The sequence below is a fragment of the Nelumbo lutea genome, chromosome 1, assembly GCF_056320005.1.
Source record: "Nelumbo lutea isolate HS-2025 chromosome 1, American lotus-T2T, whole genome shotgun sequence".
NCBI lineage: Eukaryota > Viridiplantae > Streptophyta > Magnoliopsida > Proteales > Nelumbonaceae > Nelumbo > Nelumbo lutea.
The window spans coordinates 169,461,218-169,476,611 of record NC_142684.1 but is presented as its reverse complement, the minus strand read 5'-3'; the positions used below and the strand labels follow the sequence as shown (position 1 = coordinate 169,476,611).

At 39.0% G+C, this 15,394-nt stretch overlaps 2 protein-coding genes across 3 annotated transcripts; one reads left to right on the top strand and one right to left on the bottom strand.

The window, feature by feature from the left end:
- The first annotated feature begins 475 nt into the window (after nucleotides 1-475).
- LOC148879102 (stem-specific protein TSJT1-like) lies at nucleotides 476-3,514 on the top strand. Its single transcript, XM_088960503.1, has 4 exons — nucleotides 476-932; nucleotides 1,852-2,092; nucleotides 2,798-2,918; nucleotides 3,028-3,514. Exons 1-4 carry the CDS (start codon nucleotides 733-735, stop codon nucleotides 3,213-3,215), a joined length of 750 nt encoding a protein of 249 aa, XP_088816629.1. The 5' UTR covers nucleotides 476-732; the 3' UTR covers nucleotides 3,216-3,514.
- A 132-nt stretch (nucleotides 3,515-3,646) lies between these two features.
- Nucleotides 3,647-7,083, bottom strand: DMC1 (DNA repair (Rad51) family protein). 2 transcript variants are annotated; one of them, XM_088960502.1, is made up of 15 exons: nucleotides 6,973-7,083; nucleotides 6,792-6,874; nucleotides 6,336-6,427; nucleotides 6,188-6,259; nucleotides 6,032-6,070; nucleotides 5,705-5,762; nucleotides 5,547-5,592; nucleotides 5,430-5,475; nucleotides 5,249-5,310; nucleotides 5,033-5,099; nucleotides 4,753-4,845; nucleotides 4,609-4,677; nucleotides 4,436-4,514; nucleotides 4,196-4,362; nucleotides 3,647-3,940 (listed from the first exon to the last, which is right to left on the bottom strand). In XM_088960502.1, exons 1-15 carry the CDS (start codon nucleotides 6,984-6,986, stop codon nucleotides 3,896-3,898), a joined length of 1,032 nt encoding a protein of 343 aa, XP_088816628.1. In that variant the 5' UTR covers nucleotides 6,987-7,083; the 3' UTR covers nucleotides 3,647-3,895. The 2 variants fall into 2 exon arrangements, with proteins under 2 accessions (XP_088816628.1, XP_088816627.1); XM_088960501.1 differs by lacking the exon at nucleotides 3,647-3,940 and having other exon boundaries at nucleotides 3,988-4,362.
- Nucleotides 7,084-15,394: the final 8,311 nt, after the last annotated feature.

The following is a 15,394-nucleotide window of genomic DNA, read 5'->3' as shown; positions in this document are numbered from 1 at the left end:
CAAAATAACATGGTGGCCCATCGCATCAAAAAGCATGATTTTGAAAATTGGACCCGATCAAGCGGTCAGACCAGTTGACCTAAAAATAGTTAGGTAACTAATTACGTTTTATCGTAAAACTATTTTTTTCTCCGACCTGTCAACTTAAACAACATTTTCTGTTTTTTTTTTTTTTTTTTAAATCAAAATGAATCATCCATTCAAACCGAATGGTCAAATCATTCAACGTTAGAAGGATCCCAGAACAGAACGGTTCCATGTCCGGTAAAAACCTTGCCAAAAAGAAAATAAATAATTTAGGCTTATTTTTTTCTCAAACACAAATAAGCGCTTATTGATATTGATATGTTCCCGGCCTAAAATAAGTAATTATTCGACTAATCGCTGATTTTTAGGCTCACAAACTTAGCCTTGGCTTTGTAAGCGGATAAAATTGTCTCGTCCATTTGTCTGACCATTAACATTTAACAGCCAGCCAAAATCATAGCGAATGTAACATGTAATTGGTACCATGTGAAATCTTATCTCCTCTCAATCTCCAACCGTCCATCTCAGTTTAGACGTCAGACTTTCAAGAATGTCAAATTCCGATTTTTAAGGCTCTGCAAACTGCCACACCCAGTTTTATAAATCTGTGTTTTTCACCGTTTTAAGAACTTTCTCTCTGTCCACTTCAACCATACTCTCATTGATCACCTTGCATTCAAAGGCCCAAACCCGAGGGGAGCAGAGATGCTGGCAGTGTTCGACAAATCGGTTGCCAAGAGTCCTGAGGGCCTGAACTGCCCCCATGCGGAATCTGTTTCTGCATTGAAGGATGGGACCCTGGTTCATCATTTCTCCTCTTCTCATCCAGGTTCCATCGCCGTTAATTTCGGAACTGCAGGTTCCATGGCTTACTACACTGGTGAACAAAATCCTTTCCTCCCTAGGTAAAGATTTTAGATCCATTTTCTTCGACGTTTCTTCCTTTCGCAAAATTCGGTTCTTCGATCATGTACTTGCGTTCTAAATAGTTTCTGGGTTTTTCGATTTTTGTTGTTTTGTAATGGTGATTGTCTCTAGATCAGAAAAATCAAATGGTAAAAGTAAAAAAATCCAGATTCTTTTACATATTGATATGGATTTGGGACAAATAAGAGGGCCCATCTCCAAAATGTTATTCTTGTCCCATTCTTTGCATTAATTTTCTACTTTGAAATGTATATTGATCTGGGTCTAGATCTTAGATGATTAAACGATATCTAATAAGACAATTTATCCTTAAAAAATTTCTGTCTATAACTCACTGCCTCTTGTTTTTTTATTTAGACGTACATACTACATATTAGATATTTTACATCCCATATTAATAAAAACTGTATTTTTTATTTATTTTTTATATTTGATCAATACAAAATCTGGTAATGCATGGTTTTCTGTTTACTAGATCAATCTATGCCAAATATCATTATTCGGGCTTTGAATTAGTAGACCTAATTAATCTAAAAAATATCATCTATTTTGCCCTGATCAACTGCCTAACTTTACACTTTGTTTCTGGAAAAAATGAAAAATAATCTAACGTAATAGTAAAAAGGGTATTTTGAACTTTTGCTCTCGCAAGGTAAGGTAAATATTGAAGTCAAAAGGAATTTTTATATCATAGTCGAATCTAGATGGAAAAATCTATGATACAGAAAAGATACGATATTGAAAGAATTTTGATCAATCAAAATTCACCCATAAATTTTGATAAATAACATTTGATTCGCAACCACATTTATGATTCCAGTTTATTCTGAGATTTAAATTACTCAGGCCAGGCATAAGCAATTATTTGTAATCTCGACTCCCCCTTTTGTCTGCCAGACTATTTGCTGTTATAGACGACATCTTCTGTGCGTTTCAAGGAAATATTGAGAACATTGCTCTTCTGAAACAACAATACGGATTGAACAAGACAGCAAATGAAGTCATCATTGTAATAGAAGCCTACAGGACCCTCAGAGACAGAGGTCCTTTTCCTGCAGACCAGGTCGTGAAAGATCTCAATGGGAAGTTTGCTTTTATCCTCTATGACAGTTCCTCGAAACAAACTTTCGTTGCTGCGGTGAGTAATAGTTCTACGGTTCTACCCACTAATTTTGTTATTCAATTCTTGATTAAGCTTTGCCTCTGCTTGTTTACAGTACAGTTTTAAACCGGATACAATTTTTGCACCAGTTTCAGCTTTGCGATTTAATTCCCTCTTTCTTTCTCTCTTACTCTCTTTCTCTCTCATATAATCATTATAAAGTGGGACCACATCATTTTGACTCCTACCTTACCCCTCCCAAACAAATAGCTTTCATGTCATCTCCCTCCGTTCTCTCACATGACATAAATTTGGGGCCATGCCATTTTATTTCTGGCAAACAAACAAGACAGAATCAAAAGAAAAAGTAAAACAGATTTTGCACTCAGGAAATTACACACTCCTGCGTTTGCATCAGTGCAGATGAACCTAGGCTCAGATTGGAAAGAGTATAAATATGTATGGTATAAATGTATACAAAATATAAGGGTTTGTATAGAGTGTAAATAGAATTATGTACAATACAAATATAAGTTTAGAAATATCCATTACAAGGTTTTACGCTGAAAATATTTGTGTTTGTAATCTTCCCAAACTGAGCCGAAGTTATTATTTTCTTTTCTGTTTTTATATTCACTACATTCTTATTTCCTATGGAGCTGGTGACTTGAGATGTTAACACAAATGTGGGTAACCTGCTGACACAAGGAATTTGTTTGGGGTTAACTTTGCTAACCTCAGGATGTTGATGGGAGCGTTCCCTTCTTCTGGGGAACCGATTATGATGACAATCTAGTTCTGTCAGATGATGAAGAGACCATGAAAAAAGGTTGTGGGAAATCTTTTGCACCATTTCCCAAAGGTATACAATGATTAAAAACAGATCTTTCTTGTACATGTAAGGTTTTCCTCTACGACTACAGGTCATGTTGTAGCTTATTCTGTAATCTTGTTTATTAAATCTTCGTCAGGGTGCTTCTTCACGTCGTCTGGAGGGTTGAGGAGTTACGAGCACCCTCTGAATGAGATGAAGGCAATGCCAAGAATTGACAGTTCTGGCCAGGTCTGTGGTGCAACTTTCAAAGTTGATGCTGAAACTAAGAAGGAAAGCAACATGCCAAGGGTTGGAAGTGCCGCAAATTGGTCTGAACAGTACTGACCCCACTATTTACTGAATTATTCCATTTCAGTTCTACTTTGCTTTTGTTTAGCTTCCTGGCAATAATCTGTCGGTATCATGGTGACATTAATGGCATGGCCGAGGTTTCTGCCACATCTCTTGTGATACATTGTATTCCTCTCCGAGGAATTGAAAGGAACCATGCATCTTATGTATCACAATGTTGAGTAGTTCTTCAGTTTAAACCGCACTTGAGGCTACTTCGGTTCAGGTGTTATTACCGGGAAACCATGCTTGTGGTAATTATTAAGCATTTTGAATATCAAATTTTCCATCAATTGTTGACTTTTTGTTTTTTCGGTAGTGAAGCAATCGGGGTGTAAGGGGACCAAAGAGAGGAAACTATATATTACGTTTTTGTTGCCTTGCCCTCTGTTAAAATACTTAGTTTAGTTTGAATTACCTTAGACTGGTCCTGCGGTGGGCTATAGTTTTTTACCCAATCAAAGGAAATTGATCACTATTTTGTTAGCCAAGCGGCTCTCTGGTACAATATTTTGTATGCCAAAATCAAACAGGTAAAAGAAGTTTCATTCCATACAGGGAAAGAGATAAGATACCTTTCATATACTGCATGGTCAGTCTGGCTCTAAACAAAACAAATCCCTGCTTTTGCCTATTTTACTTCTCTTCTGTTAGCAGAAAAGAGGAACTGAGCTTCAATCTTTCACGTCTGAAATGCCCCCCGGTGTTATCTGAAAAACGTGCCTCTCGGTAAAGGAAACTCACCAACAACAAATGGAATGTGTAAACTTAAAATCCACTCGATTTCATAAATTTTATCCAAATTCCACCTCAGTACAAGGAAAATCGAATTTGATATGATTGTGTTTAGTGATGTTTGTGCAAGTTGTAGTAGTTGGAAGAAAGTATGAAGATGGTGTTCAGTGAGAATCGGCTTCAGTGATATGCTTGTGAAAAATGTTAGCAGCAAGAGAAGAGTGTGGAGGGGAGGATATAACTTCGTTCTCGGGCAGATTCGGGGCATCAAACACCTTGCAGATGCGCTGTTCGCCTTTGCCTTTCCTAAACATCAGTCTAATCGTGGCTGCATGGGCAAGAACATGTCCTCCCGCTGGTTTCTTTGGGTCCGATATGAATACACCCCCACCAGGATCAGCAATAACTGCAATGATGAATCGGTTTCATTTGTTTTAGTAACGAGAGGATCAACAAACATGCGTATCGGCGACTATTACCTTGGTTAGTCATGTAGACCGCAACATTAAACTCTTCAGCTATCTTCGTCAAACGAGAGAGCATCTGCGCCAGCTTTTGCTGCAAATTCCCAAATGACAGAACATCAAGACGAACACGATTAGGAAAGTTTGCACTCTACAGCCAGAGAGAGAGAGAGAGAGAGAGAGAGAACCTGGCGCTCTGCCAGCTCCCCTCTTCCCGTGAAATCCACGCGGAAGAGAGCAATGACGGAATCAACAATCTAAATTCATCCAAAAATATGTATTAGCACCTTAAAAGCTTCATCCATTCATGCAATCTGCAAAGTAAAACCCACCAGAAGCCTAAACGGTTCTTCAGACATTTTAGCTGCTAGGCCGAGGAGGAGGTTGTACTGATGCTCGTATGTGTAAGCACGTGCATAGATGATCTATTCATTATCACAACCAATAAAAGCCATCAATTCTATATGCCAATTATAAAAAGAGCAATGGCCTCAATCCCCTGCATCTGTTGCCCAGATGGGAGACGAGGCATGAAGGTTTCATATTTACTGCATCTGTCTGAACTGAATTAGGGGGTGACAATAACATGTAAACGTCAGATTTGTGCCTTACGTTGTCGAGGACTGCCCCTGCATCCAAGCCAAACCTCTCTGCTATGGTGACAATACGATCGGGTCGACTGTAAATAGCATGGGGTTAAGAAGAAAACATACAAACACCTGACGACCTTCAATCCCTCGTTGCTGCCACCTAAATGGTTTGTCCTTTTCTTTAGAAATTTGTAGTTAAAAGTGCATGTTAGAGAGGAAGCGAACGGAAAAAGGATACAAGGTTCCTTCGGTATCGATGTAAGCGACCTTCCCATTGCCACCTCGCATACTTAGAGGAAGCTGTAAAAAAAAAAAAAAAAAAAAAAAAAACGGTTTAGAAAGAAAGGTTCAGACTCTAAAAACTGAGGGTTAGATTACACTTCAAGCGCGTATTAGCAAGAGTTGGGGAAGAAAGAAACCTGCGTGGAAACGCACAGAGTGTGCGCGAGTTGAGTCTTCCCCGACCTAACAAGAAAGGAGAATACGAATGTCAGCTATATGGCGAGAAAAGACGAGTTGGCTTGAAGGTTTCTTACCGGAACTCCCCAAACGCTTCTGTAATAGATAAAGTTTCGATCCCCCCTTCAAAATTTTAAAAAGGAAACTTATTAGTTAGTCCAGGACTTGACTTCCGGTCCGGTAGTAAATAGAAAATACCACTGTATGGAAGCAAATCAAATAAACGAAAATTTACCGCCTAATAGTTCGTCCAGGGCTTGGCTTCCAGTAGTAATTCGAACCACGGATTTCCTCTATAACAAAAAACAAATAAATAAATAATTTCCTGCAAGTTCTTCTTGAATCTTGAGGACATAAATAAATCTTCAAAAGACACTTTCACAATATACGGTATTAAAATATGCGCATGATCACAATAGAAACATAAATTATGAAGCGTATTCCAACTCCGAAAGACGACTCTCCAGATCCAGTTTCAAAAAACGCACATGATAGTGTTCTGCAACTTGAGAAAATAAATGAACAAAACAAACAAATAAACAACTAGGTCCGTGGATTTTACTCTGAGAAGAACATCGCTTCCAGTTATGTAACCGAAATTCTGAAACGAAGGAAGAAAAGCGTATCAAGTTTTTGAGAGGGAATAAGATGAATATTCTTAAGATCAAAACGATTCTATGGATTGGCGTTTCTTTTTCTCGAAGACCAGAGCTCTAACCACTATCTTCTCGGCAGCTTCGCATATCTTATCCACTTTCGCTTCGGATAGTCCCTTTATCCCTGTCAGACTCTGAAAACAGGAAGCCTTCATCAAGAACAGGTGAAAACTTTCACAGATGGTGGACTTGAATTGTAAATCGTATCACCTTCTTCGTATGCATCATCAAGCCATTACAAGTGTATATTCCGGCATCTTGGAGCTTTTTGACATCTCCAGCGTTGATTCCTTGAGAGATCACTACATAGCCAAGAATTAAATGAAGAGAAATTGAATTGAGATCTAATGCAAAATAAAACTGACGATTAAGGGAACAAAATTCGCTGAAGTTTTCTAGAATTTAAGAATATACATTAATGGATTGAATTACAGAGAAAATCCTGATCAACATCTACTTGCGAAACTAAGAAGAATTTTGAAAATAAAATGAGATCGAGCTCCCGTTCTCGTCTTCCACAAAATTCGAAACGAGAAATTCAATAACTGCTGCCGACGAAAAATGCAAATAGATTCAACCTCAATTAAACGAGTGAGCGAAAACCACAGTAAAATCCAAAAATCTAGTAGAATACAGAAATAAAATGAAACTAATTAGATAATTTACGTTTATCGATTGCTTCAAACAATTCTTCTTCATCATCAACATCTTCTCTTTCAACGAGCTGGAGCTGGCTCTGTTCTTCGGATCTGAGCTCCAACCACAGAGAGAGAGAAAAAGAATATATAATTAAGTTTCTGTAGGTCTAGAACTGAAACCAAATAATAGCGAAGACGACGATACTCACTTGAATTCGATCATTTTCGCTTTAGTCGTCAGATTGAAGGGAGAAGGAAATTTTCGCTTCGCGAGAGCTGTAGAAGTAGAACTACAGGCTTCTTCAAACTTTCGAACAGAATTTGTTATTTATAGGCCGCTGAGTACGTATATATAGAGCTTTGGCCTTTGGCGGGAAGATTACTTACCGTGGATACATTACATTGGGATTGGAGTTTTACTTCGTTAAGCGTCCTAGAGACGCATTTCATTCGACCACGTTCAAGTTCAAAATAATCACGAAAAATCTATGATGCGGAAATGAGATGGTACCGAAAGAGTTTTAAGCAATCAAAATACACCATAAATAACACCTGATTATTTATGATTCCAATTTTTTTTTTAAATGGTTAATGATTCCGATATCATATATTTTTCATATCATAGTCGAATCACAGTTAATCGTTCAGGTTCATTGGACCACACGCATTTTAACTTGTATATCCCGTTCAGCTTCATTGGACCACACGCATTTTTACTTGCATATGCCGTCCAGGTTTAAAATAATCACAGTTAAAACAAATACATAAACCCATTATTTCGAAGGAAAATCATACAATTGGTATCTCTCACTATTTCCTCATCCTCAAAATCGCAGCTGAACCTAAACAGGGTCGCCTTTGCTCATTTAACAATAATGATCCCAGACCAAGAAAATAAAAACAAGACTGATTTTCAATTTAGAACATCTACGAGGAAGTTAGGCTTTTTACATGGGTCGGCAGGGCTACAATGAACTCCACCATCGGCTATTAAAGATGAAAATTAATCAATAGTTTAAAATTACTTGATTAAAGATCAATACATCTGAAAGGTGTTTTAACAAGTTTTAATTTTAAAAACTGGATATTGGTATGGAAAACCAATTCTTTGTTTTCTAAGAACAAGTAATTAATCAAGAGAAAAAGAATGATGGGACATAGATTCCAAGTTAGATTTTCTAACTTTTTTATGGTTGAGAAAAATACTTAAAAAATAGTAGAAAAAAAGCAATTCTGAGATGGAGTTCACTCTTTCACTGTGTCAGAAGCTCGGTAGCTTGTGTTTTGAACTTTTCCCATTTGGTTGGGAAAAAATCTAATCGCCGAAATTCGCAGTCCCTAAAAGATGCGATAAGCCCACAAAATGGAGTTTTTTTCCCTTTTTTTCCGATTCATCTTCATATAGAAAGACGCACAAACAGAGGCGCCTTAAACAAACAGTCTTCAACTCCTAAAACTACGTTTCATTTTCTCGTGGATTTTGATTCTTCTAGTGAGAAAAACGATCATACTTAGGTCATACTGAGATTGAGTTTCAGGGAGGTTTAAATCCTTTACTGTGATTATTTTGAATGAACGGAATAGGCAACTAAGAAATCTTAACAGCGTTTGTCAAACTGTCCCAACGCCGGTGATATGGCATAAGAAGGGACGTGGCAGCCTAGTGAAACGTATATTTAAAGTGACGAGATCTGCTCCTCACAAATGGGCACTTCATAGGCACATCCACTGTGCATTGGGAATATCTCCCATGAATAATAACAAATAAGTATGGGAGATGCTCCCAATATATGATAGGATGTGTGTGTGAGGAGTAGATCCAGTCTCATTTTTAGGAGGCTTGAGTCTTTTGCTTAAGGAGCAAAGAACTTCTTGATACATTGGATTTTGAAATCCAGAATTTTGGGGAGTGTTCGTCCAGACTCAATAAAGCAAGGGGATGTTCTACAATATGAATGATTTTGTTTTCATTTGTTTTTTGGAATCGCCACTTCAGAATAAAAAACAAAAAACATGTTCTAGAATTCTGTTTTTGTTTTCAAATGAAAAAATATGTTGATTTTGTTTTTTTTTTTTTTAAATAATACTTTGTCTTAGAAACAACAAAATATTGTTTTTTTATAGAAATTATATAATTTATGGAACATGATGTAGAATAGTTAGATGAAAACATGTCTTTAAAACCAGATTTGATAACATGTTTTTGGTTTCAGTTTTAAAAGCAAAAAACACGCATACAACCAAGAACATGGTTTTATGTTTTTGTTTAAGAAACGATATGTTTTCAAATAAGATGGTTTTGATTTATTTATTAAACCAACAACAAGAAAAATAATTCATGTTATAGAACGCCCCCAAATCAACTGCCACTCTTTTTGTTTTGAAAAAAAAAAAAGAATAATAAACACAGATTTGCTTTTCTATAAAAACCTTGTTATGTGACTTACTTTCTAGTTTATGCCTCAAATACGTAGCCATGTAAGGCTGCAACTTAGGCAGATCCAACACAAACCCAATCCGACCCAACTCGAGTTTTTGCATGGATTGGGCTAGAGTTTTCAAGCTACGAATTGGATTTGGGCCAGAAAATTGGGCCTGACCAAAACATGAATTAAGTTTGGATCGAGTCCTCGGGTGCTTAAGCCTGACCCAACCCAACCAAAGTCTTCCCAGAAATATATATATATATATATGCATGTATTTTATTTATATAAAGGAGTTATTTAAATCACCCATAATCAATTCTCTCTCTTCTCGGTATTAGATAAATACATTATACATAATGGGACATAGAGTGTGGATACATACCACGACACCTCCATTTGCCTTTCCTTATTTCAATTCCCAATATAAAAAGCCTAGGCACTTTTTAACACCAGCCCTAGAACAAATTAAACATTGGATCTACCTATATTTGATTCAAGTTTATCTGTTTGTGGTTTGTATCATTATACGTCAAGAATACATCTAAGCTAAAACAATGTTCATGCTAGGGCACATGAATACATCTAAATATCTAATATTGGATTTTCGGCTTTGACAACTCATATACTTTGTGAAAATGTTACTTTTGCTCTTATACAATTGAAGGGGTCAATTTAGATCTTAGACTTTAAAAAGGCCACCGACTACTGGTAACCCTAAAATGCACAGTATTACTAACATTATTCACAATCCATTAAATAATGAATTAAATAATATATCGAAATCCGATTCTAGGTTTTGAGATTTCAGGCTGTAGTCTAGTGAAAGCTCTGAAACATCTATAATTTAATTGAGCCATTTCTCATGAGATTTTACCTGTTGTAACTTTTTAGAGATTTTAGTTATTCGAAAAATTTTAGGTATTGATACCTTCAAATTTCCTTTTCCTGAAGGTACCTTCCTCCAGAGATTGGCTATCTTAATAAACTGGAATATTTAGATCTTTCCTTCAATAAGCTGAAGAATTTGCCTAAAGAGATTACTTCTTTGGATGCATTGAAATCATCGAGAGTTGCTATCAATAAACTGGTGGAACTGCATTCAGGATTGTCTTGTGTAAATAATTGGCTGACATCACTGGGTTCTCTTCTCTCAATCTTGAATCAATGCATACCCACCGTGACTTAAACCTTCAAGCATTCACTTCTGTGTTCTGATTTTCCAGATCCTCTTGGTTTTCATGGCTGGGGCTGGGTTAAGATGCTTGGTGATTTCTTTCACCATTTATAGTTTCCTGCTGCTCCCTTCCGTTGTTATTGTTTGGGGATCATGATATCTTCGTGTCCTTAGGTTTTCTCATGTTCCTAAGAATTTATTGGCTGGTTTTAATTTCGGTGAATTAAATTCAAAATAGTGATGCTTTTGCTATTTATTTTATGGTCCTGGATAATCTTTATACAAGGATGAAAATTTCATGCTCTTCATTTCTGTCATGGTATCTATGTGTGAATTGATTTCTATGGATGTAACGTTTTTTAGTAATGTCCTTATTTCTGAATTATTTTACAATACAATAAGCTTCTTGGTTCAAATGGTAGATGTTCTGCTTCACGAAGAAGGAAAAATGGGTGAAAGTGATGTGGTTATTTGCAACAGCGAGCTTGCCAGGAGTGCTGTTTGAACGGCAGTAGGAAGTTGAGTGGGAAAGATGGTAACCAGATAAGGATTATGAAGGTTGTTTGAAATGTAAACTATGCAAATTGCCTGCAGCTTTTTATTGCAGATTGATGTATCAATTTTTTGTGCTAAGTACCTCGTCATTTGGTCTGTTTCCAAGTGGTCGATGACTCAAAGGCCAAAGTGAACTTTTGCTGGATGATGACCTAGATGTCAAGCTGACTAGGCCGAGCTAGGGGCAGATTAGGTATCGAGTTAACTGGGCCGAGCTGGGCAGGTTAGGTGCCGAACTGACTGGGTCGAGCTAGGTAGGTTAGGTGATGAGCTGACTGGGCCGAGCTATGCAGGTGAGGTGATGAGATGACCAGAGTGTCAAGCTGCCTATTAGGTGCCAAGCTTACTAGAGGGCCGAGCTGACCAGAGGGCCGAGTTGCCTATTAGTTGTCGAGCTGACTAGAGGGCCGAGTTGCCTATTAGTTGTCGAGCTGACCAGAGGGCCGAGTTGCCTATTAGTTGTCGAGCTGACCAGAGGGCCGAGCTAGATTGATTGTTGAGCTTCGTAGTTCTTTAGAGACCTGCAAGGAATCCATGTTAAAGGACCCGGGGTGGCTAACCCAGCGAGGTCACTCCGATGCTTAAGTCAGTACTCTCATAATAGACTACGAGCTAAAAATCAAAAAGTATGAGAGCTAGAATATGCTTACTTGCCCCCCTCATGTCATTGGGGTTGGTGCCTTTATATAGGCATTGTTTAGTGTGGGCTTCACGCACCATATCCGAGATTTTCGAGAAGTCACCTAAGTGATCCGAGATTCCTAGAGGCAACCACCATGCACGTTCACCACCCTCTGGATCGTTTGGCACGTGGACCAACTTCCAAGGATCGTGGGAGTGTTAGGATATGCAAGCCAAATTTATCAGGGAGCACGTCTCGCAGGTTGCCAGGTCAGCACCTGTGCCAGGCCACCAGGTCGGCGCCTAGGCTAGGCCGCCAGGTCGCGCCTGGGCCAAGCTGCCAGGTGGGACACCATCAACTTGGCTAAGGCAAGTTGTTGCCTAAGTGGTTTTGAGTGTCACCTAGTTGTTCCGATGTTCCACGTGTCACAATAGCATTGGAGGGCCAAATCCGCCCTCATCATTTGCCCCCACTCCCGAGCTGAAAGTAACTCGGCGAAGGGAGTAGATTGCTCCTTTTGGCCTGAAATGCCTAATTCGATGAGCTCGTAAGCATCGATTCAATTCCTTAGGCTCTTGTAATGACTCACAGTTCACTCTCCTTACCCTTGATTTTGCCCATGCCGAAGAGGCGATTGGATCTTATGTGGTGCCGAAGTCTTTGTCAGTTCGGCACTTTAGCCCTTAAGCTCTGGGAGCGACTCGTAGTCCACTCTCCTTGATCTTTGATTTTGCCCATGCCAAAGAGGCGACTGGGTCTTATGTGGTGCCAAGGTCTTTTATTAGCTCGACACTTTAGAGCTATGGCTGCGCTGCATCAGCCTCGTTAGTGACGTCGGTTATCCACTCCTACAAGAAGCTATTAGGAGCTCGACCTACGGTGGCAGCACTACTAACTTTAGGTCATCAGCTCACATGGGAGCCTTGGAAGGCTTGACCAGTAGGGGCGTCATGCAGTCTATGAAGGGATGAGATATCAATTGTATGGACGCCTGAATCTTGCGGAATAGAATGGGTGAATTTCAAAAATTTCTCTCCATCCTACTGGGAATCATATTCCCTATTGTAGAAAAATCATATTTTTCAGGGATCAATCTGAAACCAAGAATCGAACCAAATCTGAACAAAAGCAGTAGGAGAGGGATATACCTAATACGAAGTAAAAGTATCTCCCAATGGAGGTGTTCACGCCCAAGGAAGGAACCAAAAACTACTTCCACTAAAGATGACACAGTGTAGGATGGAGCAGAGTCAGCAGTGTTCTTCCCAAGAACCTGATCCTTCGCAAGAAACAACAGAACGACACGTGAGCACAACTTCCTATCAGTCCCTTCACAAGAAATTGATATCAAGATTCAATCTTGATCTCTCCCACCTAACTGGAGATCGAATTGGTAGGTGAGGCGGTGGCAGTAAGGAGGTGGCAAGAAAGAATTTCGCAGGGTTGCTAAATTCTTCCTTCTATGATTTCAGCTCTAAAGACAGGATGTGAAGTGTGTCAAAAGGCTGCCGCCCCCTCTTCCTTTTATAACCTTAAAGGGATCAGCCCCTAATCTCATTAGGAGTTGTTGATCCAAATCATATTTGGATCAGAATTCCCTTTAAGTGATAAGGGTAAACCCTTATCTTATCTGCAAATTAGATAAGCCCCCTCTCAATCCTATTAGGAGGTTTCCATACCTAAATCACATTCAGATCTGGACTCTCTGAGTGGATAGGGTTAAGACCCAATCCTATTAGTTAATCTAATATCAGAATTTTCCCCTTATTTAACTAATCAAATCAGCCCAGTTCGAAATGGGTTTTAGGCCCAATAAGGTTATGTGCTCACTTAGCCTTCCAAACTACTGCCCAGTTGGGCTTCCTTGTATGGCGTGGGACCCAAACATTGATCTACACATCAGCCACATGGGTTCAGCCCTAGACTTTGTTACAAGGCTTAGCCGAATACACTGTTATGGACAGTGCACCCTCTGAAACCCATCACATGGGCTCTATGGACCCAACACTTACCCTAAGTGGTCTCTGGGCCAAGCCACCTTGTAACACCCAGGGACTATGGGCAGATGCAAGATTAGCCCATCAGGTATTACCCTCAAAGGTCTTACACTTAACCTCTCAGCCCATAATAATCAAACATTGCCCAGCAATAGAGGACCTCTCCCTCAGCTGCAACGAATAGTCCTGCACTCTCTACTCACATGGATCCCGGGAATTAAAACATTTTGCAAACATTTGGAAACCATAATATATATACTTTTATATCTCATATAAAATATATTTTGCAAAACAAATCTCAACAATTGAAATCAACTGCCAATAGTCTTGGTTTCCATCATAGAGAGTGCATCCCCGATCATTACCTTTGTCCGACAAAGGGGCTGATCCTGTCACTATGATCACCCACTCAGATGAATTCTTAGACTGTCCCAACATACCCAGGTTTTGACCCCCGCTAAGGATCTCACTGATTGGCATATAAAAAACAACCCAATTCGACACCTAGTATAGTATCATAATCGAGTCTAGGGGTCAGGTGTAACTTTCTAGTTTTACCCATCAATCTCCAAGGTCCAGGGCAATACTAGAAATTTGGTTCGGTTCAAAGATTCAATTAATCCTACACTACTTGTGCCTTGGGTCTCACCCTGGCGGTTGAGATAGGCCACCCCAACATTTGGCAGCACACCAGTGTTAGCCTTTGTAGGATAAATCTCCCTAGACTTATCCAACGGCTATGAGCATTCTAAACTAACACGAGTCTCATTAAGTGTCCAGTTTAAGGGTATTACACAAAAACATACCAAGGGAACATGAATCAAATGTGCATTTTTATTCATTTACAATAAATTCATAATGTACATCATTCTGATTAGAGCTAAGGGCATACAACTGTCTAACAGTCTATTGGCCGCCTACTCCCGTGGAAGCCACAAAGAGCTCATCTTTGTAGAGGGTACTGTTAGACAGTTTTGTATGCCCTTAGCTTCAATCCAATTTGATGTACTTTTGACATTTAGTATAAATAAAGAAATTACATATTTCATTCATGTTGTTTGGTATATTTCTGTGTAAGACCCTAAAACTGGAAACTTATAGAGACTCGTGTAAGTTTTAAATGTTCACAATCGTTGGATAAGTTTGGGAAGATTTATCCCGCCAAGGCTGATACTGATGTGCCACCAAGTGTTGGGATGGCTTGTCTCGGCTACCAGGGTAAGACCCAAGGCACATGCAGTATGGGATTTATTGAATCCTTGAACCGGACTAGATTTCCAGTATTGCCCTAGACCTTGGAGACAGATGGGCAAAACTGGAAAGTTACACCTGACCCCTGGACTCGATTGTGACACTTCACTAGGTGTCGGATCGGGCTGTCTTTGATATGTCAATCAGTGAGATCCTTAGCGGGGGTCAAAAACTGGATATGTTGGGGCAGTCTGAGAATTCATCTGAGTGAGTGATCATAGTGACAGGATTAGCCCATTTTTCGGACAATGGTAATGATCGGGAATGCACTCTCTCTGATGGAAACCAAACTACCGGCAATTGATTTCAATCATTGGAATTTTGTTTTGCAAAATTAATATATATATATATATATATATATATATATATATATATATATATATATGTGTATGTATGTATGTATGTATATGTATGGTTTCAAAAGATTTGCAAAAGGTTTTAATTCCCGGGATCCATGTGAATAGAGAGTGCGACACTGTTCCTTGTAGTTGAGGGAGAGGTATTCTCTTGTCGAGCAGTGCTTGATCATTAAGGGCCGAGAGGTTAAGTGTAAGACCATTTATGATAATGCCTGATGGGCTAATCTTGCACCTACCCACAGTCCCT